We start from the raw sequence: 27,909 nt of genomic DNA on the forward strand, positions 1-27,909 counted from the left end.
GTCGTGAATTTGAGATTATGTTTTTAAGTATTTTTTTCTTTATATCGTAAACGAAATTTTTCTTCAACCAGCAATGTCCTACTTTTCATCCATTCATAAAAAAATGTGGATGAGAATGGAAAAAAAGAATCCCGCTTTGTTTGGTCTACATCATGTATTGACTGCGGTCGAGAGAAGAATTGTGTATTATGTTATACAACTGGATATGATGTTGTAAGGCACACAAAAAAGGAAGAGATTATAGCCTACCATACGTTTATGTATGCGAAACCTCTTTCCAATCTTTTTTCTTTCTTTTTCCCTTTTTCGGGTTGCCTTTTTCTTTACTCGCAAGATAAGTGGCCAACTACTTAAAAAAGAATTTACGAAGAAGGTATGAAGAAAAAAATTCATCTGGTTTTGTGCCTTGTAGAAGGCAAAAAAAAAATTCCACTATTGTTGCCACAAGACTCTCTGCATCCTAAATTTTGATATCAAATTCCATTGATATCTTCGGTGAGAAAATAAAAAGGAAACGAAGGAATAAATGAAATCTAAACAACATTACATGTTCTATATTTGTGTATGGCTTAGGGCAGCTTGAACATGAGAATTTATCTAAAACACTTTTGAATGAAAAGGCTTTTTTTTACTTTGATAGGCACTTAATTTTTGAAAGCTTTTTCAGATTATTGTAGAATATTAAACATGTGTTAAGGATGTTGTATGTGTTTTTATGGAAACTATGGTTTAACATGGAATATTAATTATTGAAATGCACAGAGACGAATTTAAAGAATTAAGGGTTAAGGACAACTATAACAAATCATAAATGGACGACAATTTGTATAAAATCTCCACAAATTAGAGTCCAACCTTACTTGTCAATTTCAATATTCTCAAAATCCATACAAAAACTATCAAAAAAGTCCATTTATTAAGTCCTGTCAAAGTTAATAAAATTCAACTTTCCAGAAATATTCATCGTTCCAAAATATGTAGCCTCATAAAAACTCAGGAACATATTCATATCCAATATAAAAGAAGAAGTTCATGAAAATATAGTAACTTTTATGATTAATGATGTCGGACATTTCTAGTAACATATTAATTTAATCAGCTTTCATTGTATTTTATAGAAAAGGCATGAAGAAGAAAGCCTTAAACATTCTCATTTATATCATAACTTCAAAGCAAGGATTTTCCAAAGATTTTGCTATGAATAATATATTGGTGAGCATATTGCAAGCTGCAGTTCATAGAAGGACATCGGTTAAAGGGTTGATTGCAAGTTATGTCAATTTTAGTGCTGTTATAGGAGATACTGCTGTACACCAGAAAAGCACAAGTCGATTCATGCTGAAAAGCACAATTTGATTAATAGGTTCATAATTCGTCACCAGGCTGATGTAGCTTTGGCATGATGCAGGATTTAAATCGAATCTGGCACCAAGTTAGAGTCACACCGGGTCTTATGCTGGATTTTAAGAAGGACTAACTAATTTGCACAATTTGGAATATTCCATAGCTCAAAGTCGAATCAGCTTGAGTCAACTTTTCCATTTAAAATCCTAATCGACTTGGGAAGACTTAGAGTTCTCAGAAATTCATAGACACAAGGACATTGCTAGCAGGCTTCCTACTTAAATCATCCTTTTCATATAATTAAGACATAATTCATGAACAGCCCTCCAGTCCTCATGCATATTATTATATCTTTATTCGTTAGCTGACCAACTGAACTTTTCCACTTGAAGAGCTTTTTCCTATTTTATTCTCAACTATCAGATAAATCCATTATCTTCTTTTCTTCTTCCTCTCTATTTTCATATTCGTCATATTTTTTTCCTCCCTCATCCTTCTTCTCTCCATGCAGCTCTGAAGATTTATTATTCTATTTATTTATACTTTAATACACTCTTTTCCATTCTCTTTTTTCCCGATTTGCTTTTTTATATATTTTTATGATCTATTACATGTTTTTATGACACTCGACATGAGAATAGATGAGATAGGAATGAATATATCTGTAGAATCATGGATCATGTACAATCTTACCATTCCTTCTTCATTTCTCATTCCCTTTGACTTGCTTTTTGACGGAAACATTTCTTTTTTTAAAATAAGAAAATATCTTTATTAAGTGCTTCTAATTTATTGCCTTATGATAGTCATCATATGAAAATTGCTGTAGGTTCATAAAATTCACAGTGTGTGCAAGCATTCCTTATCATTGAAGGCTTGACGGATGTTGAGTTCTTCTGTTTGTTCTGGTAATTTGCTGTGCACGAATTGGAGGAAAATGTAGTCTATTGATGGTTAAAGTGTGACTTGACACTAATGCTGTGTGATGAGGTTTTTTGGAAGCTGTGTCTGGAAAGTTTTTTGGTCATTTTTAGGTGAATTTTGAGACATCTTTTAATGATTGAGCTCGTATTTCACACATATTTTCCTCAAATTTAAACCAGACACTTGATCGACACTAATTAGCAGAGCCTGAAGTCGACTTGACTTTGATGTGAAGTCGAGTAGCCTTGAGTCGACTTTCTCGTACAAAACCAGCTGCTCTGCTATTTAAGACTTCAATAAGCAATCCCAAAAAGTTCAAGTTAACAACTGATTGTTTCCGTTTTAATAAAAAGCTATCGATCCTTTACAAAATATTTCACAAAATCCACCAATTCAAAGTCCAATTTCCCAAAAACTAAGAAAAATTATTTTCAATAATGATGGCAACATAAGCTCTCAATTGTACACGAAAATGAAAAAAAAACTTTGAACTTTTCTCAATTGTCGCATTCGAAACTGAAACAAAGCATCAATGACCTAAATAAAGTAATTAATTTTTGCTTCTAAAGCACTTAAATCTTATTGTCAGAAATAAATCTTCATAGGAAGAAGTATAAAAAAAAGTTTTAGAATTATTTCAACTAATGTACATAAAAACCGAGCGGGAAATTAATTTAATGGAATTTTTCGAATTTTTGTGCAATAAAGTTTAAGTTTTATCAAATAAACTAAAGTGGTTCGTTGGCGAAGTCGCTTCGTAATCCGGTACTTAATTATTTTATGTTGACACAGCGATCATGAGCTTGGCGAGACTTGGATGTATTGGAAATGAAGCTCATAGCTTTACTTTGAAGGATATATGCAGTAATGACAACAAAGGAGTAGCTCAGATTCCAATGTGCTTTGGATTTGAGCAGAGTTCGAAGTCAACTCGGATTTTGTTTACAAAAGTTGACTCGATTCGACTCAACTTAAGCTTAAAGTTGTTTTGACGAGCCGTTACACGTTAATCTACCTCTAAGAAGCTAATTTGAATCCTCAACTTACTGATTGACATCGACTTTTACAAAATATCAGTCAAAAATCGTAAAATAGATGATAAAAGTACTCGTGGACGACCAAAGAACTCTTGGAAGGAAGATGTCAATAAAAACAGCATTGAATTTGGTATTGATGTTTGGCAGACGTAAGCCTCACCTTTAGGCGTCATCTGAGAGAGTCTATGGATCACAACTGATCTGTACAGCCAACGAAATAAATGAGAAAGTAATTAGAAATCATACTATGCAGCACAATACAGTAAAAAGCACAATTTAAATAAAATAATAATTCAAATCCAAAAAAGGTATTTGATCACTGTCCACAAAATACCCATTAAATGTCTATTTATTAGCACCATGGCAGCAAAACCCACAACGTAATAAAAATAAAGTTAATAACATTCTAACAGCGTCCTTTAATCTAAGTTGCTTAGGTAACTTGTCTAGATTATCTTCACTTCTGCACAAAAAAAGGCATTGTCTAGTGCCGCACAAGAAATAAATTTTGACTTTTATCTTATTTTGTTGCCAAACATAAATTAGAAGAATATGAAAATCGGACTTTTTATTCAAGTATAAATATTTAAGCAAAGTGAAAAGTTTTTTATTTTGTGTTCATTTTTTTCGCTTCTTATTGCTTGCTTGCTGTTGTCTATGTTCGTTAAGAATATATTTAATGAAAAAAATAAGATACGCTTTTGCTCAATTCAATTTATTGTTGTTATAAAAATTTTATTCTATTATTTATTGACTTTTCGTCTTCTTCACTCTGTTCCTTATCGACAGTGCTGAAGACAAACTTTTTCATCATTCGTCAATGTAGACGCAACATTAAAAAAATCTATGTTAAAATATTGTTTTAAGAGAGATAATTATAAAAGTATAAAGCATATTGTGTGAAAATTAAATAAACTTTGGTATTTTTGTAGAAAAGACAGCTTTAAATCCTTTAACATTAATCCTTGAGGCACTTCTTCATTGATTTAGGAAGTTGAAAATTATTTTTAGTTTTCACAGGAACTTGATGATTGTGGAAATAAGTTTGAAGTTGATTTTTGGTTCCACATGGTAGCCACAAGAAGTTTTAATTCCAGCAGTTGTCACTCGGCATTTAAATTGCTCCACAAAGCAAAATAATTATCTGTAATCATAGCAGCCTTCGAAATTAACTTAATCATAGCAAACAATTATTCAAAAAATAATATTTTTTCGAAAATTTCCTTGACTTTTCCAAATTATCCAGTTTGTAATGAAGTGTAAATCACTCCGAAGTTGTCTTAAAAAATCGCCAGTAGCTTTCGATATAGACATTTGTGATCAGCCAAAATGTTGTGAACCGATGAAATGTTGTGAACCGATGAAATGTTTTGAGTCAAGGATTTGTGACCCTGTTATATGCTGTGAACCGAAGACAACTTGCAATTCTTGTTGCTGTAGAAAGAGCCCATGCGAATGTCCATGTGAAATAGCATGTTGTAAGCCAGGATGTTCTCCACGAATGCCATGTGTTTGCTGTATCAGAAAAGGAGTAAAATGTCAAATTCCAATACCAAATAGATGCAAAAAACAATGTGTAAGTTTCAATGAATGTCCAAAGGTATCAAACGATTGTCCAAAGAAAATAACTATCAAGACACGATGTGAGATAAAGAAGGACGCATGTCAAGATATCGATACAGATTGTTGTTGCAAAAAGTGTCCAAAATGCATCCAGAAATGCTGCAAAGAGGAAGTAAATCCTTGTGATCCATGTAATCCATGCAATCCATGCAATCCATGCAATCCAGGCAATCCATGTAATCCATGCAATCCATGTGATCCATGCAATCCATGCAATCCATGTGATCCATGTGCTACAATTGATTGTTGTAAAGTGGTAAAAGATGAAGGAAATGACTGTAAAACTTTGTGTACGAAAAAGTCCATATCATGCAAAAATTACAAGCAATGTCCATGCACGTCTTGTAAAAGTATTAGATGTAACGATAACAAATGTGAGAAAAGTTGTAGTGACGATGAAAAATGTTGTGAAAGTTCCTGCAAAACGAGAAACAGCTGCAAGACCTCAAAACAAGTACAAGAATGTACAACGAAAAATACATCTTGTATGTCATCCGATTGCCCGAAGCCTTGTGACAACTTTGTGGAAAATTGTTGTAATGATGAGGTCAATGATAAATGTACTGTGTACGAACAAGGTGACTGCATGTCATATCTTCCCATACCGGATGCTAATTATTGTGGTCCACAAACTGTCGGATCATATTGTAATCAATACATGTCACAACGTACGCCTATGCCATGCCCTTGCGGACACCGTAGTTGCGGTAATTCCGTTATGATATTTCAACAGGCTATTCAATCACCGCCATGCATTACAGCAAAACGCTTTCTGTAAATTTGCTAATAAAGTTTTTTTAGTTTCCTTTCCTTCATAAAATTCCTTGCGATAAGAGTTTGTTTTTATTATATCAGGTATAGAAGTACCTTTTACGCTTCATCATGTGACGTAACAAACAACTATAATGTTACACACTTTTCATACTTCCTTACACAATACTCAGCATTTCTTTTTATGCGAAATCGATTTTTGATTTATCTTTTGTAAAGCACAACGGCGTTGTTTCTTTGTGTGGCGATATCCAAAAAAATGTCTTAATAGTCCTACGTCACGAGAAGTCATCTATTTATACATTTCATGAGCCTCTCATTGATGTTCTTATTTGTAATAAATATTAGTGACAGACACAAAGGAAGCTAAAATGTAGATTTAAAGATAGATCATTTTATTACTTGTGTGAAGTTTGCTTTATATTGATTTTGCTTATATTGTCTTTCGAGACATTCGATTGCGAGACACTAGACCAGTGGTGCGCAACCTGTGTGCTGCGGAACACTAGTGTGCCCCAAAAATGTATGAAAATGCCAGGAACTGAATGCAGTGTGCGATTGTCTTCCCACTAAGGTGTGCCGCGAATAAAAGGTTGCGCACCACTGGACAAGACACTCAACAAGAAGACCTGATACCAACTAAAGGTTCCAGATATGATTTCCACAAACTACATCCTCTAACTCCACAAAAGACCCCAAAAAACAATAATTTAACTAGAAAACAAATAAAGAAGAAAAACTACAATATTCTGGATAAGAAGATATCCATCCACGGCATGAGGATATCATAAAAAATTCAATCAATATGCATTACAATGATAAAGTGAACAAGTACCCAAGCACATGCAAAAGCAACCTTGAAAGAATTCTTGCGACAAGTTTATATGGGATTTTTATGAAGTATTTCAAGAAAACTATACGAACGAGAAATGTACACAAACCTACATTAAGAATATAAAGTTCAGTGAGTTCACGAGAAAGAAGAATGAAAAAATAATAATATAAAGGGACTTGTGTAGAGGCAAGAAATGAGTGGTGAAATAAATAACAGAATGAAGGAAATAAAAAATTACAATCAAGCCAGCAACATCAAACAACAGAGCACATAGGAAGAAGGAGAGAGTAACCAAAAAAAATCGAATTCGTGTCACGTATGGTCATAAAGAAAGTTGTTTTCGGGTTATATTGGAAAAACATGAAATATTTCACATTTGGTAGAAGCTTTTTTTTTTGGTCTTTTCAACAACTTCTTCATGCTTTCAAGTTCCTTGCCTTTTAAAATATCAAACATTTTTTATTGGTAGAACATTTTTTGTCTTTATTAATTTAGTTCTGAGCAGAGCTTGAAGTCAACTCGAAGTTGACTTTTTCATACAAAATCCGAATCGACTTTGAGCTCTGAGGTTCTTGACTTTGAAGTTCTGAGTAATGTATTAGATTGTAACTAGACATAAAACTTTATGAGGACATAACATTTAAAATCACACTTTTTTTTTAAAAAAAAGTATTTTTTTTGAAAAAAAGTATAATACTTTCTAAAATATGTACGCATATTTTTTTTAATCTTTTAAATCGCTTCAAAAGATCATCGATTCACCCTAATCAGTTTATTTTAGCGTGTGAATTTAAAACCTATAAATATATTTAATACTTTACCCATATGACAAAGAAATGAAATTTTTGGATTTAATTTGTATAAAAATTAGACAAATTTAGTAAAATATGTCATATTGATTTTGTAAATCTGAGAGGATTGTCTAAACCATTGAGGTAAAGTCTATACCATGAAAGTTAAAATTATTTTATTTTTGCTGATTGTGACTGTGATTAGTGAGTCCAAAAGTCAGGTAAGTGGTTTGCAATTCTACACTCATTACTTAAAAAACTGTGTAAAAGATCATTTAAAACAGTGGTGGGCAACCTATGTGCCGCCGACATTTTTTTGGCACAAGGTTTGCCGCGATTAACAAAAAGTTGCCCATCACTGATCTAAAATAATTCATAAAGACTTGACCAGTTCTGCAAATGTCAAGTTTTTAACTAGACATAAGGTAGACTAATCGCAGAATTTTTAATTGGGTAGATTAAGTAGTTAATTTAAATCAATGTTTTTCCAGACTGACTGCGGGATCCATAAAAGTCTTCGCCCATTGATTATAGGTGGAAACTCAATTGTACGTGGTGAACATCCCTGGTTAGTTTTTCTAAACAAAATTGAATGATTTCATAACTTACAAGGCTATTTTCAATTACAGGAAAGCAGCTCTGTTTAAAGACGATGAATTTTTTTGTGGTGGATCTCTAGTCTCAAAAAAAGCTGTTGTAACCTGTTCGTTTTGAATTTAGGTTATTTTTTAATTATTCAAGATTTATTATAATTTTTAAATATTTTAGCCGCACATTGCATAAAAGGAAAAGATAATGCTCATGAATATCAACCCGACCAAATTACAGTTGTACTGGGTGCATTGGATATATTAAAAACCTATGAAAAAGGAAAGGTCTCTGTTGGTGTAGAGTCTATTCATGTTCATCCCGATTGGAATAATAATGGTGATTCATATGATGGTGATATTGCTCTTTTAACACTTGAGACAGAAGTTCAGTTTAGTACTACGATTCAACCGATTTGTTTATCCAAGCCACGATCAACAGTGGCACGGGCTAAAGAAGGAATTGTCATTGGTTATGGTAAAACTGAAAATGGAACAATTTCAAATATTGCGAAAAAGCTTAAAGTACCAATTAAAAGTTTTCGAAAGTGTGTGAAAGAACATAAATATATGAAGAGTCTTTTGACCGCAAGAACATTTTGTGGAGGGCCCGGTGATGGCAGAGGAGTTTGTGATGGAGATAGTGGAAGTGGACTTTATGTTCCTCATGATAATCGATATTATTTAAGAGGAACAGTTTCAGCATCTCATTTTGATAGAGGGATCAATAATTGTGATGTGAATGATTTCGCCGTATTTGTCGATACTACAGATTACTGTGGATGGATACAAAGTGGTGGGACAAATAAATATGCACAATGTACAGAAAATGGTAAATCTTATAACTAAAATCTAATTTCAGTTTTTTTTTTAAATTATGACCTTTAATAATAAATGAATTACAATTAAAGATTTTTCTTCTACAACTACTACGTCTTTAAGACCAGAAATAACATCTACCAGAAAATCATTTACTAGAAAAACAACGACTACTCGAAGAACAACGACAGAAAAACCTATAAAAGATACTTTAATCAGCGGTGAATGTTTATATGAAAATGAATTTATTCAATCTAAAAACAAATGCTTCAAAGTTTTTTATCAAAACGATGGAAATTTTGTAAATTATCGAGCATCAACAATGCAGCATACATGGCAAGCACAAACGTATAACACCTGCACAAAGTTTGCATGTATGCAAGATGATGGTAACTTTGTTGTGTATGATTGTACTGGAGCAGCAAGATGGCACACACATACCGCAGGGCATTATGGAGCTAGAATTATTATCCAAGGTGATGGAAATTTAGTTGTCTATTCACCAAGTAATGTCGCGCTATGGAATAGTGGAACTGTTACGCATTGTTAAATTTTGTTGAGTATAAACTAATAAAATTTCAAATATATAAAGCACTTTTCTGTGCAGGATACAAAATAAATTTTGGATTTCACATCTCAATACAACAATAAAATAAAATTCTTTCATTTTAATTCTTGGTTCCAAGTTTCGTTATTTTCAGGCATTATTTTGTTTATTTTAGCAAATAAACAAAGTATTAAATTTATTCTAAAATTTCAGAACCTTAAAGGTCATATTTCTAAAGTATTATTTCGCTGTTTCATTATTAACACATCTTGATGAATTTTAGTCATCTTTAAGACGCTCCAAATTTCCATTGATTCATCCTATTCAATTTTTATGCATTAAAATTGTATAAAAAGATTGACTTTAGAAATCGAATACTCATAAAGTTTTTGATTGTCAAGTCAGTAACTGTTCTGATACTCTACTAAAAATGAAAATTAAGTTTTTGATTTTCGTGCTTTTTGTGATTTTTCTGGACCAATCATTAGGCCAGGTAAACATCGTTTTTTTCAACTCCTGAAACTAAATGTACTCAAATAAGATTGTTTAAAAAATAGGACAATTGTGGTATACAAAAATCTTTTGGTTCAAGTACTGATCGTGTTATATCGACTTTTCGTGGTGAACATCCCTGGTAAGTTTTTAAAAAAATAATTGACCCAATCCATTTGAAACTAGCAAATAAATGCTTCAGGAAAGCTGCACTGGTCAAAGATGATGGCAAATTCTTTTGCGGTGGAAGTCTTATCTCAAATAAAGCTGTTGTTACAGGTATTTACCCTTAATTTTAATCCATAATCAAATCTAATACATTATTTAAATTATACAGCTGCTCAATGCATTAATCAAAAAGGCGATTCTAATGATCTAAATCCTGAACAATTATCAGTTGTGCTTGGTGCACATGACTTATCAAAATCATATGAAAATGGACGAGTTACTGTTGGTGTAAAATCCATTCATGTCCATCCTGACTGGAATAGTGATAGTGATATTTATGACGGCGATGTTGCTCTTTTGGTTCTTGAGACAGAAGTTCAGTTTAGTGACACAATTCAACCAGTTTGCTTATCTACTCCTCAATCAACGTCATCTCAAAAAACTGAAGGAATTGTTGCTGGCTACCAAAAAACTGAAGGAGTAAATCATGCCAAAAAGCTCACAGTATCAATTAAAAGTTATCGCAATTGCTTTAGAGAGAATCGTAATCTAAAATCGTTTTTAACTTCAAGATCTATTTGCGGATATTCAAAGGCTAATAGTGAAGATTTTGAAGCAGGCAGTGGAAGTGGTTTTTATGTTTTCGATAATAATCGATTCTATTTGAGAGGAATCACTTCAGCATCATCTTTAAATGGAAAATTAGAATCTGTTAAGACTTACGGTATATTTGCAGATACTTTGAAATATTGTGGATGGATCCAAAGTGGTGGAAAAGATATTTACGCGCAATGTACAGATAATGGTAAATCTATAAAACTTAATTCTTTTTTTATGTTTTTGATAAAATATTTTAAATTAAAGATTTTACTACAACAACTCAAAAAACTACTACGACAACTCAACCGACTACTACATCACAAACTACAACTCAGCCGACTACCACTTCAAAATCATGGAATTTTTGGTCAGGAAGAACAACAACAGAAAAGCCTATAAAAGATACTTTAATCGGCGGTGAATGTTTAAATGCACATGAATATATTGAATCTAAGAACAAATGCTTCAAAGTTTATTACCAAGTTGATGGAAATTTCGTAAATTATCGAGCATCATTTATGCAATATACATGGCACGCAAATACGCATAACACCTGCACAAAGTTTGCATGCATGCAAACTGATGGCAATTTTGTTGTGTATGATTGCCATGGAGTAGCAAGATGGGCTTCAAATACCGCAGGACATCCTGGAGCTAGAATTATTATTCAGGGTGATGGAAATTTAGTTATCTATTCACCAAATGATGTTCCGTTATGGAATAGTCAAACTGTTACACATTGTTAAAAATTTCTAAAGTTTTCATATTCACACCAAATTTTCAATTTGGGTGAATTTAAAGCTTTTTGATTCCGAAATCAAAATAAATATTTGTGCTACAAAAATGTTGTCAATTTTATTACTAACACCAAAAAAATAATTAATACATATAGAGCTTCCGTATACCTAGACTTAATATATTTTGTGAGTTCACGAAATGTCTTTTTTTTATTGATTCCATATTAAATATTTTTTATGTAATATTGTTTTACATTTTGCGAAAACTTTATCAGCACCTAACTTGAGATTATAGCAAAATATATTAAATTGTAAATAGAATTGAAAGGAATTAATAAGGTTAATCATATTTCAACTGTGGAGCTGTGAAGTATTAAAATTGGATCATCTTAAAAATGAGGTTTGGAATTTTTTTCTTTTCGATTGTCGTGATTGCGTTAACTGGTTCAGATAGTCAGGTAACTCTCATCATTATAAAATCTATTGCTATGGGTACATTTATGTAAATTCAATATTCTAGCCAACTGAATGTGGTATCCATAAAAATCTTCGTCCAATTACTCTTTTTGGAAATTCTACTGTTCGTGGTGAACATCCCTGGTAAGCAAATTTATAGAAATAATTCCAATCTTATTACATTTAATATTTCAGGAAAGTTGCACTGGCCAACGAAGATGGACAATCTTTTTGCGGTGGAAGTCTTATCTCAAATAAGGCTGTTGTGACAGGTTTCTAACCTTAATTTAAATCCATAATTAAATCTAATAAATGATCTAAATTATACAGCGGCCCAATGTTTAAGACAAAAGGGTGAATCTTATGATATGAAACCAGAAGATTTATCAGTTGTGCTTGGTGCACAGGACCTATCAAGAGCATTTGAAAAAGGACGAATTACTGTTGGTGTAAAATCAATCCATATCCATCCTGATTGGAACGTCGATAGTGATTCATATGATGGTGATGTTGCTCTTTTAATACTTGAGACAGAAGTTCAATTTGGTCCTACAATCCAACCGATTTGCTTATCCAAGCCATTATCAACAGCAGCACAGGCTACAGAAGGAATTGTAGTTGGGTACCAAAAAATTGAAGGAGTAAATAATGCCATGAAGATCACAGTACCAATTAAAAGTTATCACAATTGTGTTAAAGAGAATGATAATTTAAAATTTTATCTAACTGCACGAAATTTTTGCGGAGATTCAAATTCCGACAGTGATGATGATTTTGAAGCAAGCAGCGGCAGTGGACTTTATGTTTTCCATGATAATCGATACTACTTAAGAGGAACAACTTCTTCATCGGCTCTGAATAAAAAATTATTTTCTATTAGTACGTACGGGATTTTCGCTGATATGGCAGAATATTGCGGATGGATACAAAGTGGTGGAACAAATAAATACGCACAATGTTTAGAAAATTTTCCTACAACCACTCAACCACCAACAACTACGACTACAGTTTTAGCAACAACTCAACCGACTACGACCACAAGGACAACTACTCAACCGACTACGACCACAAGGACAACTACTCAACCGACTACGACCACAAGGACAACTCCTCAACCGACTACGACCACAAGGACAACTACTCAACCGACTACGACCACAAGGACAACTACTCAATCGACTACCACAACGACAAAAAAACCTATAAAGGATACCTTGCACAGTGATGAATGTTTATTTGTTGATGACTTTATTCAATCTACGAACAATTGCTTCAAAGTTATATATCAAGGAGATGGAAATTTTGTAAATTATCGAGCAGCATCAATGCAATATACATGGCATTCTCATACCCATGGATCTTGCACAAAGTATGCATGTATGCAAGGTGATGGTAATTTTGTTGTGTATGATTGTAATGGAGCACCAAGATGGCATACACATACTCATGGACATCCAGGAGCTAGAATTGTTATTCAAAATGATGGAAATTTAGTTGTGTATGCATCAAATAATGTCGCATTATGGAATAGTCAAACTGTTACACATTGCTAGATTACATTAGCATATTTATACTTTTAAAATGTCCATTCATTTATTACGGTGAATAAACAAGTTTTTATAAATGATGAATGAAGCTTTCTTTAAATACTTTAATACTATGTATCAAAATAATACATACGCAAAAACATAATATAGATTACCATTTACAGTTCACCAAGGGTCAGCTTATCATCTGTATTTAAATATACAAAATATGTATGTGAACTTATCAGCAATTAATTAAAATTTTGAGATTTAATTTGTATAAAAATAACACAAATTTAAAAAAATTAGTCAAATTGAGTTGGTAAATCTGCGAGGATTGATGTTAAGAAAGACTAAATCATGAAAGTTAAAATTATTTTATTGTTGCTGATTGTGAATGTGATTAGTGAGTCAAAAAGTCAGGTACTGTTTTTACTTCTTCATTTATCACTTAGAATAGGCTGAAACGAATCGATTTATCTATAATACTGAATAAAAATCAAACGTTCTAGCATCCTGATTGTGGTACCCATAAAACTCTTCGATCAGTTATTATAGGTGGAAACTCGACTGTACGAGGCGAACATCCCTGGTAAGGTTTTACCAAGCAAAGTTAAATAACTTCATAACCTACATAGCAATTTACAATTACAGGAAAGCAGCTCTAATCAATACACACGGACAATTTTTTTGTGGCGGATCACTTGTTTCAAAAAAAGCTGTTTTAACTGGTTCGATTTGAATTTAGATTAATTTTTAATAATTCATAATTTAATATAATTTTTGAATATATAGCCGCACATTGCATAAAAGGAAAAGGAGGTTTTCATGATATTCAACCCGACGAAATTTCAGTTGTACTGGGTGCACTGGATCTATCAAACACTTATGAAAAAGGACGAGTCGTTGTAGGGGTTGAGTCTATTCAAGTTCATCCTGACTGGAATATTGACATTGAATCTTATGAAGGTGACATTGCTCTTTTAACACTTGAGACAGAAATTCAGTTTAGTCCTACGATTCAACGGATTTGCTTATCCAGGCCAAATACAGAAATGGCTCAAGCTACAGAAGGAATTGTCATTGGTTATGGTAAAACTGAAGATGGAAAAAGTTCAAATATTGCTAAAAAACTCATTGTGCCAATCAAAAGTTATCACCAGTGTGTGAAAGAACATGACCGTTTGAAAGTATTTTTGTCCGCAAGAACATTTTGCGGAGGGCCAGGTGATGGCAGAGGCATTTGTGATGGAGATAGTGGAAGTGGACTTTATGTTCTTCATGATAATCGATTCTATCTAAGAGGAACAGCTTCAGCATCAACTTTAGATTCATTGAATTCATGTAATGTCAATACATTCGCCGTGTTTGTCGATACAACAGATTACTGTGGATGGATACAAAGTGGTGGAACAAATAAGTATGCCCGATGTAAAAGTAAGTTGAAAACAATTAATTTTAGTTTTTTTAAAAAAATTATATGACTTTTATTAATAAATGAATTATAATTAAAGTTCCTAGACCACCGACTACTCCAGCAACAGAAACAGAAAAACCTGTTAAAGCTACTCCTGCAACAGAAACAAAAAAACCTGTTCAAGTAACTCCTGCAACAGAAACAGAAAAACCTGCAATAGTGACAGAAAAACCTATAAAAGATACTTTAATCAGCGGTGAATGTTTAAATGCAAATGAATTTATTCAATCTAAGAACAAATGCTTCAAAGTTTATTACCAAGTTGATGGAAATTTTGTAAATTACCGAGCATCAACAATGCAGCATACATGGCAAGCACAAACGCATGGAACCTGCACAAAGTTTGCATGTATGCAAGGTGATGGTAATTTTGTTGTATATGATTGCCATGGAGTAGCAAGATGGAACACACATACTCATGGAAATCCAGGAGCTAGAATTGTTATTCAGGGTGATGGAAATTTAGTTGTGTATTCACCAAACAATGTTGCGCTATGGAATAGCAGAACTGTTACACATTGCTAGATTTTACTACCTTAAACATTATACGACCATTAAAATACACGACTTTCTCAAAGTTTGGTTTCAAAGTTTGATTAAAATACTTTGTTTTAAGTGATTAAAATAATACAATTTCTGAAATTCCCGCATAAAAAGCAAAAATAATATACAAATGAACATTTACAGTCCATCAAGTGTCATCTTATCAGATGCATTTAAATATTTAAGAATATAAACTTATCAGCTAAAATTTTGAGATTTAATTTGTATAAAAATTAGACAAATTTAATAAAACATTTCATATTCATTTGGTAAATCTGTGAGGAATGAAGTTAGTAAAGTCAAAATCATGAAGATTAAAATTATTATAGTTTTACTGATTGTGATTGCAATTAGTGAATCCGAAAGTCAGGTAAGTAGTTTGCAATTCTTCATCTGTCAGTTAAAAAAGCTTTATAATTGATCATCTAAAATAATGAATAAATAAATGGCAAGTTCTACAATTTCCACGTTTTTAACTAGACATGAGGTTATGAACTAATGCAATTAATTAATAAGATTATCTCAATGTTTCCCCAGACTGACTGCGGTACTCATAAAACTCTTCGTCCAATTATTATAGGAGGAAACTTGACTGTAAAGGGTGAACATCCCTGGTAAGTTTTCTCCAATCAAATTTAAATAACTTGATAAGCTAGATAACATTGTGTAATTTTAGGAAAGCAGCTCTGTTCAAAGACGATGAATTATTTTGTGGTGGATCCCTAGTCTCAAAAAAAGCTGTTGTAACCTGTACGTTTAGAATCTAGAATAGTTTTTAATTGTTCATAATTAAATATAATTTTCAAATATTTTAGCCGCACATTGCATAAGACAAAAAGGTGGTACTCATGAATATAAAGCCGACCAAATTACAGTTGTATTGGGTGCATTGGATATATTAAAAACCCATGAGAAAGGACGAGTCACTGTTGGTGTTGAGTCTATTCAAGTTCATCCCGATTGGAATACTGATGATGATAATTATGATGGTGATATTGCGCTTTTAATACTTGATACAGAAGTTCAGTATAGTCCAACAATTCAACCGATTTGCTTATCCAAGCCACAATCAATAGCAGCACAGGCTACAGAAGGAATTGTAATTGGCTATGGTTTAACTGAAGATAAAAAAACTTCAAATATTGCTAAAAAACTTAAAGTACCAATCAAAAATTATCGAAAGTGTGGGAAAGAACATAATAGGTTGAAGCCACTTTTGACTGCGAGAACATTTTGTGGAGGGCCAGGTGATGGTCGAGGTATTTGTCAAGGAGATAGTGGAAGTGGACTTTATGTTCTTCATAATAAACAATTCTATTTGAGAGGAACAGCTTCAGCATCATCTTTAGATACATTGGGTGAATGTGATGTTAAATCATTTGCCGTGTTTGTCGATACCACAGATTACTGTGGATGGATACAAAGTGATGGAACAAATAAATATGCACAATGTACAGAAAATGGTAAATCTATGGTAAAATAATGTATGATTTTTAATAATAAATGTATTACAATTAAAGATTTTTCTACGGCAACTACAAGAACAACTACTTCAAAACCAAGAAGAAAGACTACAACAAGATACAGAGGTGCATGTCATACAACATCAATAGCAGCGGGAAAAAATTCAGTCAAAGACGTCTTGTACGGTGGTGAATGTTTATATGCAGATGAATTTATTGAGTCACAGAACCATTGCTTTAAAGTTTATTATCAAGGAGATGGAAATTTTGTAAATTATCGATACTCTTCACCATTGTGGAGTTCTGGATCTCAAAATACTTGCATTAGATGTGCATGTATGCAAGGTGATGGTAATTTTGTGGTTTATGATTGTCATAGTAAACCACAGTGGGCTTCAAATACCGTAGGAAATCCAGGAGCTAGACTTGTCATTCAGAATGATGGAAATTTGGTTTTATATTCTACAAATAATGCCGCGTTATGGAATAGTGGAACTATGACGACTTGTTAAAAATTGTAAAGCTTGAATTCTTAAAATATTAAATAGTCAAAGTGCTTTTCAATGCAGAAAGCGTAATAAATATTTGTGCTATTTTATTTTTATAAAGATTATTGTTTTTTAGAGACAAAAATATTTTTGATAAGGTGACTCCAATGGTGACTAATAGAAAGAGCGACGTTACAAAAATACAAAAAAAGTCGATAGTCGTTAGTCGATTTTGCAATATGCGTCAAGAGCGGTAAGTTGATAAATTTTGTGCTAGATATCTAACCCCTTCAATTATCTGCATAATCTTTGAGCAAATTAATTTATTTTTTACAGTTCCGACGACAGAACAAACGAGTTTAATGACCAATACAGTGACTTCTAGTTCTTCTAAAAACATTTTATACGGCGGCGAATGCTTAAAAGCAACTGAGTTCATTGAATCAGCAAATAAATGCTTTAAATTCATTTATCAAAATAACGGAGATCTTGCGTACTTTAGAAAGTCATCATCACAAGCTGTATGGTCTTCTCTTCCACCTGGATCATGTGCAAGAAGATGGCAATTTTGACATATATGATTGTAAGAATAAACCAATCTTTGTTACAGAAACTGTAGGACATCCAGGATCGAGAATTATTCTTCAAAATGATGGAAATTTGATTATTTATGACTTGCTTAATGTTGTTTTATGGTCTAGCAACACTAAACATGATTGTGGTATTAAAGATGTTGTGCATGGTGAGATTTATTTAAGTTAAGCATTTCAAAACATATCCAAAATTGTTTTACTTTCCTTTAGAACCACAAACTTCTACAGCAATTCCATTAAAACCAGTCAAAAATGTTCTTTACGGTGATGAATGTTTAGCGGCGAACGAATATCTTGAATCAGCAAATAGCTGCTTTCGAGTTCGATATCAAAGCGACGGAGACTTAGTTTACTATAAGAAATCATCAATGGAACCTTTGTGGACATCGCTAACGCCTGGGTCCTGCACAAATAAAGCATGTATGCAAAAAGAAGGAAATTTTGTTATCTATGACTGTAAAAATAAACCAACATTTGTTTCAAATACGGTGGGCCATCCTGGATCTAGAATAATTCTACAAGATGATGGAAATTTAGTTATTTATGATTTAAAAAATACTCTGCTTTGGTCAACTCATACTGTAACAAAATGCTGATTAAAAACTGGGAATGAGAAATGAAAGTTAATAATATAATTTAGCTCATTTGACTTTCTGTCTATTTTTTAAAATTAATGAAACTTTTTGAGAGTCCAAAATTAATGAAACTTTTTGAGATCTGTTTATTATTATATAGATCCCAATAGCAACCTAACTATTGCCCGTCATGCTTGGTGGGTGATTATTCTAGTATAAAGAATATTCAGTAAAAGTATATTGAGATGATTATTCGTTATTAGATTGTCAGTAAATAAAGACATCATTTGAGAAGGAAAAAACCCATTGACGATGAACAAGTATATTTTTTTGGTGATAATTCATATTCTGATTGTAAAATCTCAGAACAATCTTCCAGTGAAATTTGAAGACTTTTCGCAAGAAACAGACAACTTGTTCGAGTTTGACCGAATTAAACGAGAAGGATTGTTACAGGTATTTATAATTTCATGTTTATTTATATCAAAGACGCTTCTTTTTTGCTCTTATGGCTCTCTTGGTTCTCAACTCTCTTTTGGCTCTCTTGTCTCTTGTTGGCCGTCTTGCCTTTTCTTACTCTCTTGTAAAATAGAGTTTTGGGGGTAAGAACTCTTCGTCTTAAAAATTTGGCTATTCATTTTTATAAACCGCGTTAAAAAATGTCCATACAATATAAATATCCAATAATCGAATCTCTTAACACTTTAATTTTTTTTAGAAAAATGATCAGGTTGGCTGTGGTGAGCAAAAGTTTGTTCGTCCAACTATCACTGGTGGAAAATATACAGAACGTGGTGAATTCCCATGGTAAGTTCGTGCCAGATCTTGAAGTCAACTAGGATTTTGTATGGAAATTAAAGTCCAGTCAACTATGACTCTATATAAATTCGAGTTCGATTTTTTCTTGGTATGTAAGTTCAGTGTTGTAACCAAAATGCATGGAGGCTTAGATACTCAACATCAGTCTTGTGGTCCCAAATTACCTTAATATTAAACCATAATTATTTCTATTCTTAAAGGAAAGCAGCATTGGTCGAAAAAACAAATCAATTCTTTTGTGGAGGAACATTAGTATCAAATAATATGGTCGTAACCGGTAAAATGTTAAATCTTAGTGTTAAAAGCTTAATCATAATCTCATACCTCTCTATTGTAGCTGCCCATTGTGTAAAAGGAAAGCGCAATATTCACGACTTTAAGCCCGAAGATATGCTTGTATTACTTGGCGTATATGATATTTCACGTACAAATGAAAAAGGCAAAATTACTTCAAATGTTAAAGCTATTAGAGTACATCCAGACTGGAATATCCATGTTGATTCATATGATGCAGATATTGCAGTTCTAATACTCGAAACACAAATACAATTCAATAGATATATTCGGCCAGTATGTTTAGATGGACAACACTCGGTGATTGTTCAAGCTTCATCAGGAATTACTGTTGGATTTGGAAAGACTGAGACAAGTGTTATCTCAAATATTGCTAAAAAGCTTGAACTTCCAATAATTGATCATCACAAATGTTCTCAAAGCGATGACATTTTTCAATATATTTTAAGTTCAAGAACATTTTGTGGTGGCTATGGAAATGGATCAGGCGTATGTGAAGGAGACAGTGGAAGTGGACTTTTTGTTGTCCACAATGATCGATATTATTTACGTGGAATAACTTCAGCCTCTGCAGCTAATAACGTAAACGAATGCGATACCAATAAACTTTCACTTTTTACAGATGCATCGGATTATTGTGGCTGGATAAGGAGTGGTGGATTGACTAAATATGCAGTGTGTATTGAGGAAGGTAAGTCAAGTGACATTATAACCAAAATTTGTCATAGTTATGCTTGAAAATTTCAGAATTGCCAACGAATAATGCCAAAAATATCCTCTATAAAGGAGAATGCTTGAAAGTTAATGAATACCTTGAATCCTATAATAAATGCTTTAAAGTCGTTTTCCAAAGCGATGGACAATTAGTTCACTATCAAACGTCGTCAATGAGCGAAAGTTGGAGATCAGAAGGAACTGGATCATGTGTAAATAAAGCATGTATGCAAGATGATGGAAATTTTGTAGTTTCTGATTGCAATAAGAATCAAATATTTGCAACAAATACCGCTGGAAATCCCGGTTCGAGAATTATTTTACAAAATGATGGAAATTTTGTTCTTTATTCATTTAAAAACATTGCTTTATGGTCTACTAGCACTGTAGCTCAATGTGATAGAACCGATGTTGAACATGGTAAATAATTGACTTGAAATCTTACTGGAACTTGAATAATTTTTATTTTAAATTCACAGAATCACTCAGAAATCCAACCGCTATTGCTACCAAACCTATCAAGAATACCCTTAATGCAGGTGAATGTCTAGCACCAAATGAATACCTAGAATCAAAAGACAAATGCTTTAAAGCAATTTATCAGGCTGATGGAGATTTCGTCCTCTATAAAAAGACAGTCCTAGATGACTATGAATGGTGTACACACACTCCGTCTTGCGCTAATAAACTGTGCATGCTTAATGATGGCAATTTGGTCTTATACGATTGCAAAAATAAGATACTTTTCTCATCAGAGACATCTGGAAATCCAGGTTCTCATCTAATTATGGCTGATTCTGGAAGGCTTCTAATTTATTCTAAATCGAATAGGATCATTTGGTACAGTTACAATTCAGCTAGTCATTGTTGATTAAAATTGAAAGGAAATAAATAAAAACTACAGATATTACAGGGTTCAGACCCGAACAGATAAGAAATATCCTCTTACTTACTTACTTCGCAGATCACTTGCGATTTTCATCTCCAAAAGCTGGCTTTATCGCTGACAATTATCCATCTCAAATGACATGTTATCTTAATCAACCGCTTCTCTCCTTGAGTTATTAGGATCTAAATTGATTCTAATCGAAAATTATAAAAACTCTCATTTAAGTGAGGATTGTCTAAATGCATTGTCAGAATTTCAAATAATTTTTTTTTTTACTTTAACGGTTAATATTTTTCAAATTTATAATCTTAATAAACAAATTTTTCCATAGATGGCGCTGCCTTCGACTGCAATAATTTATCTTCTAGCATATTTTTGAATGCTATAATATTTTTAATTCTTTCCATATTTTACAGAATATATATCATAAATGTATGACATACATAGCTATTCCTATGTTCATAGAAATAATAGAGATACTTTATACAAATCTATGAATATTAAAGGAACTCAGCGGAATTTAAAAAATCCTTTCAAACATTTAAAAACAGCGGCTTCACACCAGCTCAGCATGACAAACAGCTTAATGAGCATTTAACTCTGACTAGTTATCACATTAGATTCAAAAGTTCACTAAATGCTCTACACTTCATAATGAAGCTAAAGGACATCATCATCATCAAAGATACATTTCCAAAAACGTCAACGACCAAAACGAGAAGAATATTGCAAAAAATATCCAAAATAACAATAAATTTAATGTCATTTAAAAGTTGTTTTCAAATAAATTCTCAAATAAAAGCGTGTAAAAAGCAGGTCCATTCTGGAATTTTTATTGGTCTTAATGTTATACAATTTAAAAAGATATGAACGGAAATTTGGCATTTTAAACCTGTATGATATTGCATTGGGAATGTCGTTTGTTTACGTAAAATCCAAAATAACAAAAATATTCTGAAAAGTTATATAAATTGAATGACGCTGGCCGTTCTCTTTTGATTACTTTGCATACGCAGTTCTTTAAATATGCCTGAAAAGGTAGAACATCAAATAGACATTTTAATTACACAGATTATCGATGATTTTTTTTATTAATCTTTCTAAGTTATTGAAATATTTTTAATAATTTACATTAATATTAAAATTGTCTTTTAAGAACAACAAAAAAAGGTTTTGCTGCAATTTCTAGATGGAATAAGAATTTATTTGAAATATATTTCAATCCTTAATCGTCCACAGCTGCAATTTACAACTTTTTCAAATGTTTCTCATTTCCCATTTACAAATTCCTATACCATCTAGAATCACACATGAAAATTAAGGATAATGTAAGTTGTTTGTTTATTTTTAAGGACTTTATAACTCGTATACTTAAACTTAATGTCTTTTAAGTAATTTAAACCACAAAACTTACTTCTTAATTAATTTTACATCATTACATCTTTCCATAAAATCGAATATATTAATTAATAATTATTTTGTAAATGCTACTTAGTCGTCACTTTCCGTACCAGGCAGTCACGTAACATTAATTTCCTCACTATCATCTGAATTTGAGTCATAATCGTCATAATACATTGAACTGCTTTGATTGCTGTACGTCTTTACGCTTCCATCAGATGAGTGATTATCGTAGAAATTGTTAAATAATTGACCTATGTGCGGTGGATGTCCAGATCGTGAATTTATATCATCAGATTCAAATTTAAAATCATTTGGTTTTTTGGATAGAACCATAAACTTTTGATCAATTGGTGATGACTTACTTGGCGACTGTCTTGATGGTGATTGAATGTTTATGTGCTGTGACGGCTGTTGTCCTTGTTGTTCGAGACTTGATGGCGATGATGATGGTGGTGTTAATGATTGTTGTCGGTCACATTTGGCATCGGATAGATCTGGATTGGGATTGTTTTTGTTCGGTAATGTTTGATCGCGTGAACCTCCACTTGCTAATAATTCTCGTTCCTTTGAATTGCGCCTGAAATGAAAATTTTTATTATTTTTTAGATTCCTTTAAATTTTTTTTAAATTCTTACCATTTCATTCGTCTGTTTTGGAACTATAATTTTGAGATATAAAGAAATTAATTAAAGAATAATTAAAATTCACATAATTTTCTAGTATTTTATATATATTTTTTAATGCACAGTCTATCTTACCCATATTTTGACCTATAACGAGAGTAAAAAAATGGAAAAAATTATTACTTAAGCGGCGGTAAATCAAAGCATGAAGACAAGTCCATTGAAAATAAAAATATGAAATATCACTCAATTATTGACAGATTTCATGACTATTTACAGCATAATTCATCATCATTCTCATTACATCTTCACCGATGAATAGGATTTTTGTGCATCAACAATCAGTACAGCACATAAAGTCACAAAAGCAAAGTCAAATGCTGTACATAAAGTCAAAAGAAAAACATAAAGTCACACTTTTGCCATTAATACAACTACAATATTTACTATGCTATTCATGTAATGTTGATGATGACAGTTTATGGCGGTGTCAGCTGTCTATTCAGTCATTCATTATCATAGTTTCTTCAGAAATGGAATATTTATGAGTTGCAACATTTAAAAAGCTATTAAAAGTTTTTTATTAAATTTTGTTTCAAAGGCTTTTTTCTGTTTGTTATTGTTCTGCGTAAGGCGACCGCTTCCGGTCGTTGAGAATTGAAAAAGGAAGTAATATAAATGTTTTTTTACTTCTTTCTTTTGCAAGTTCTTGCTTTATTTCTTTTGTTAAGTTTGTTTCTTTAAAAATGAATGGTTAGGGCGAATCGGAAGTGAATTTGCTGTTCCGGGTAGAAACCTGACTAGCACAACAGTATTTGAAGACACAAATCTTTATCGGCACAGCTTTATGGCTGCTAGTTGATGGACAAAACTAGATTACGTCAGGTGTTGCGCCAATTATTCTTATTTTTCGTCATTTTGGATGCAAAATTAAAGTTTAAAGTTAATAAAATCGATTTAAATAATTCTAATATTTAGTCTTATCCAAATTATATAGAATCCCGTTAATCGCGACAGCATTAATTTTTTTTTTTTTTTTTTTTTTTATTGTCTTTTATTCATTTCTGAATTGAAGGAAAGGAAAAGCCGCCTGAACAGTATCAAAACTAGTTCAGACTGCATAAAAACCTTCCTTATCATTTCCTGTTATACGTTTACAAATACATTATGTTCAGAGATACATTTGTATCGTTAAAGAACTTAATACTATCATTAATAATTATTTTATAATTTAACGGTTAAATCAGATTTAAAATTTTACGTACTAGATTTTCAACATAAACAAAAAGTGTCTTTACTAAATTATCAAAAGCATTGTTTACGAATTAAATTTAAAAATTTGACTAAAAAATTTCATAAAAAAACATTAATAAGGACTATAATATAGAATTGGACTCATCTTATTCAACAACGATAGACAGTGAATTATATGTCAGCTAAGAATTCTCAAAAATATCACAAATAGGTACTTGAAATCCAATTTAACATTATCCATTTTTTTCCCATATTAATTTACTTGTAATGTAATTTTAGGTAATTATATCATCCAAATGATTTCAAGTAACTGCTGTTGAAGCATTTGGAAAGGAACTCTTCGTTGGACAAGAATTTTCTCGTAAGGGATTTGAATGCGTGAATGTGTACAGCTTTTTGACTTGAATTGGTAGGTGATTGTAAATATTTACACCAAAGTGTAGAATATCTTTTTTACCGTAATTATTTTTTGCAGTTGCTGATCGAAGAGTCATTCTCGTTCGTGTTCCTATATTGCTTTCGAACATCATGTTGGAATGAATAGACCTGTTCCTGCATGAATAAATTAGGCTCGCTGTATTGAGGAAATTCATCGCTCGTACCGGTAATATGTTCTCATTTGCGACTTTACTGTACATTTCTACTCGATTGTTGAGACGATCAAATCCAAACATGTTACGTATGACTCTGTTTTGAATCTTTTGGATTGGATTAATAACATTGTCTGCTGCATTGCCCCAAATAGTGATCATGTAACTGATGTGTGTTGCAAAGAGTGAGTGGTATATTTTTTTCTTTGCTCCTATTGGAAGCACGCTTTTTAGTTTCCACATTATACTAGCTGCTGACGATAGTTTAGTTTCAACATGCTTTCCATGTAAATCCCATTTTAAGTAAGGGTCCAAGTTTAGACCTAAGTACTTCATTGTCCAGGTTCGTGAGATTGTGCATTCATCATTAATTTTTATTAATACTGGCTGGTTACTTTTGGTAAATGGAGAATGAAACAACATAAAGTTAGTTTTTTTGGTGTTAATTAGCATTTTTTGACTATCCAGGAACTCTAGTATGCATTTCATGTCTTTTCTGATAATTTCGCTGATGTCGTCTTTCGGGTTGTGCTCATTGATTAGTGCAACATCATCAGCATATAGGATGATTTTTCCCGATAGTCCTTCAAGCTTTGTAATTTCATTGAAAAATATATTAAAAAGTAGACTGCCTAGCACACTCCCCTGCACGACACCGTATATTACTTCAAGAGGACTACTGAAGCTATTTCCAATTTTGACTTTTTGGTATCTCTTAGACATGTAGCTTTGTATAATTAACTCGATTTTTCCTCTTAGTCCAATCTTGTTTAGCATATTCATGAGTATTGTCCTGTCGACTAGATCGAATGCCTTTGATATGTCCAAAAAGACAACTGAAGATATTTTCTTTTTATCCAGCGACTTTCTCAAAGCACTAACTAGTTCCGTTGCGGCCGTTTCCGTGCTACTTTTCGGTCGAAATCCAAATTGGTTTCTGGACAGTAGTTTGAATTTTAGGACATAGTTCATAATTCGATTATATAGGAATTTTTCAACAATCTTATTAAATGTCGATAATATGGAGATCGGTCGTATATTGTTGATGTCGTAATTTTTGCCTGTTTTGCTTATTGGTATCACTGTTGCTAATTTAAGGGCTTCAGGATATTTTCCGCTTTTAATAATCATATTAATTAGGTGACATATTACTGGACATAATTTTGTGCTCAATTTTTTAACATCCATAGTTGATATATTATCATACCCTGGGGCAGACTTTTTCATATTCCTTATAATATCGGCAATTTCGTTCTCATCAGCATCCTCAAGCATTAATGAGTGTGGCACGGATGAAAATTTTAGGCTTTTTGTTTTTTTACTGTGGTCGTTTACTGTATCCGTTACACTATTAATGAGGAATTCGTTCACTTTCTCCGCAATCACATTTTCATTGGTAATTATTTCATCATTCACTTTTAAAAATTCCATTTTTGATTTTGAGTTTCTACCTAGAATCCCGTTCAATTTAGACCATAGTGCACGTGGGTTGTTGTTTTGCAGATGGAAATTGTAGAATTTTCTTTTTTCATTTTCGATTGTTTTACTAAGTTTCCTTGACTCAATTTTCAGCATATTATTCAGCTTAATTTTTGTTTTATGATTACTCTTAATTTTCCTTATCAGTCTCTGTTTCCGTTTAATTGCATTAAGAACTTTCCAGTTAAACCATGGACAGTCTATTTTGTTTGGCTTTAGTTTTATTCTTATCGTATTTGTACTGTCCCTTAATGCATCTTGTGTACATTTAATTAGTGTTTCTGTAATTAAATCAGGATCTTTAAGCTTCATAATCATGCAATTTTCAAAAGAGCTACTTATCTTTTTTTCAGCTATTTTGTAGTTAGTGCGTTTTATGCATTTAAATTTAGATACATTTTTTACTTTTGCATCACTAACGCTCGATATTATAATGTTGTGATCCGATAAATTAGTGTGTATTGTAGAGTTTGAAATTGATGTCTCATCATAGAAGTTGCATGCAAAATGATCGATGATTTTCCCACTGATGTTTCTTGTTGCTATGTCATTCATTACTTGGATATTATATGATCTCAGTGTATTTAGGTATTCATTCGTTGTACGGGAGTCCTCCTTAACATTTATATTTATATCTCCCATGATAATTATTCGATGAGATTGATCTTTGATTTCGTTTTCTAGATCGTAAATAAAAGATTTCATATTGTCAGGTTTTGGGGGACGATAATAAGCAATTAATTTGTAGCTTTTATTGCATGTCTTAAATATTATAGATATTCTTTCAAAATCCGTTGTTTGATTTTCCACTTTAATAATTAAAAGACCTTTTTTAATGTATACAACAAGACCTCCTCCGCTATTTTTTGCATTTCTACAGCATACATATTTATTATAGCCCTGTATATTGTATGAACCATGGGGAAATGACTTTTTTAATTTCACTTCACTAAGAATAATAATCTCAGGGCTGGCACCAAGATTAGACAGCAGATTTTTAAACATGTCAAATTTGCTGGTTTTATTTAATCCCTGGATGTTCAATTGAAGAAGCGATAGATTTATAGTTTTGTTAGCTATATCTTTGAATTGTTTAGCTGCTCCATAGTATGTGTTTATGTTTGTAATTGATGGCGGAGGTGGCTTATGACTTGATTGCTATTGTTGTTGCTTTGTTATTTGATCAAAGTATTCCTGGACCTCAGCTAATTTGGTTTCGTCGTCTAAAATGATTTCCTTTTCATCTTTTTTCAAGACTCGAACACTGCCACGTGCATAGAATACTTTAAGCCTCTTCCCAACTATTGTCTTAGCTTTATGTATCATATTTCTGTTTGCTTGCGTCAATGACTGATTAAAATATATGGAGCATTCTTTTTTGAGTCTCTTTTAGCCTTTATTATTCTAATTTTGGAGTTGATGTTCGAAAAAATTACTGTGAGAATTT

The 27,909-nt window shown here is 32.2% G+C and overlaps 5 protein-coding genes across 6 annotated transcripts in view; 4 read left to right on the top strand and 1 right to left on the bottom strand.

Moving 5' to 3' along the window:
* Positions 1 to 9,679: 9,679 nt before the first annotated feature.
* LOC139091392 (chymotrypsin-like protease CTRL-1) lies at positions 9,680 to 11,368 on the top strand. Its single transcript, XM_070641459.1, has 5 exons — positions 9,680 to 9,771; positions 9,836 to 9,912; positions 9,973 to 10,049; positions 10,108 to 10,743; positions 10,803 to 11,368. The coding sequence occupies exons 1-5, from the start codon at positions 9,709 to 9,711 to the stop codon at positions 11,282 to 11,284; spliced, it is 1,335 nt and encodes a 444-aa protein (XP_070497560.1). The 5' UTR covers positions 9,680 to 9,708; the 3' UTR covers positions 11,285 to 11,368.
* Positions 11,369 to 13,617: 2,249 nt separating this feature from the next.
* LOC139091441 (CLIP domain-containing serine protease B4-like) lies at positions 13,618 to 15,275 on the top strand. Its single transcript, XM_070641528.1, has 5 exons — positions 13,618 to 13,680; positions 13,770 to 13,849; positions 13,912 to 13,988; positions 14,053 to 14,694; positions 14,772 to 15,275. Exons 1-5 carry the CDS (start codon positions 13,618 to 13,620, stop codon positions 15,257 to 15,259), a joined length of 1,350 nt encoding a protein of 449 aa, XP_070497629.1. The 3' UTR covers positions 15,260 to 15,275.
* Positions 15,276 to 15,502: 227 nt separating this feature from the next.
* LOC139091421 (trypsin-5-like) lies at positions 15,503 to 17,308 on the top strand. The gene is made up of 5 exons (XM_070641507.1): positions 15,503 to 15,647; positions 15,815 to 15,891; positions 15,954 to 16,027; positions 16,093 to 16,740; positions 16,798 to 17,308. The coding sequence occupies exons 1-5, from the start codon at positions 15,585 to 15,587 to the stop codon at positions 17,250 to 17,252; spliced, it is 1,317 nt and encodes a 438-aa protein (XP_070497608.1). The 5' UTR covers positions 15,503 to 15,584; the 3' UTR covers positions 17,253 to 17,308.
* A 1,336-nt stretch (positions 17,309 to 18,644) lies between these two features.
* Positions 18,645 to 21,161, top strand: LOC139091271 (uncharacterized). Its single transcript, XM_070641267.1, has 6 exons — positions 18,645 to 18,852; positions 19,115 to 19,203; positions 19,416 to 19,492; positions 19,553 to 20,200; positions 20,257 to 20,643; positions 20,703 to 21,161. Exons 1-6 carry the CDS (start codon positions 18,709 to 18,711, stop codon positions 21,092 to 21,094), a joined length of 1,737 nt encoding a protein of 578 aa, XP_070497368.1. The 5' UTR covers positions 18,645 to 18,708; the 3' UTR covers positions 21,095 to 21,161.
* A 1,080-nt stretch (positions 21,162 to 22,241) lies between these two features.
* Positions 22,242 to 27,909, bottom strand: part of Dbx (homeobox protein Dbx) — a 31,459-nt gene continuing 25,791 nt past the window's right edge. The window contains exons 6-9 of one of the 2 annotated variants that reach the window (XM_070641367.1): positions 23,275 to 23,286; positions 23,152 to 23,174; positions 22,879 to 23,093; positions 22,242 to 22,767 (exon numbers count right to left, since the gene is read on the bottom strand). In XM_070641367.1, the coding sequence (XP_070497468.1) occupies positions 22,631 to 22,767; positions 22,879 to 23,093; positions 23,152 to 23,174; positions 23,275 to 23,286 (387 nt within the window). In that variant the 3' untranslated portion in view covers positions 22,242 to 22,630. Of the gene's footprint in view, positions 23,094 to 23,151; positions 23,175 to 23,274; positions 23,287 to 27,909 lie in introns of both variants that reach the window. The other variant, XM_070641366.1, reaches the window with a different exon arrangement.

This window comes from Chironomus tepperi, unplaced genomic scaffold, assembly GCF_022539635.2.
Source record: "Chironomus tepperi strain 1889 unplaced genomic scaffold, CSIRO-AGI_Ctep_v1 contig_244, whole genome shotgun sequence".
Classification (NCBI taxonomy): Eukaryota; Metazoa; Arthropoda; class Insecta; order Diptera; family Chironomidae; genus Chironomus; species Chironomus tepperi.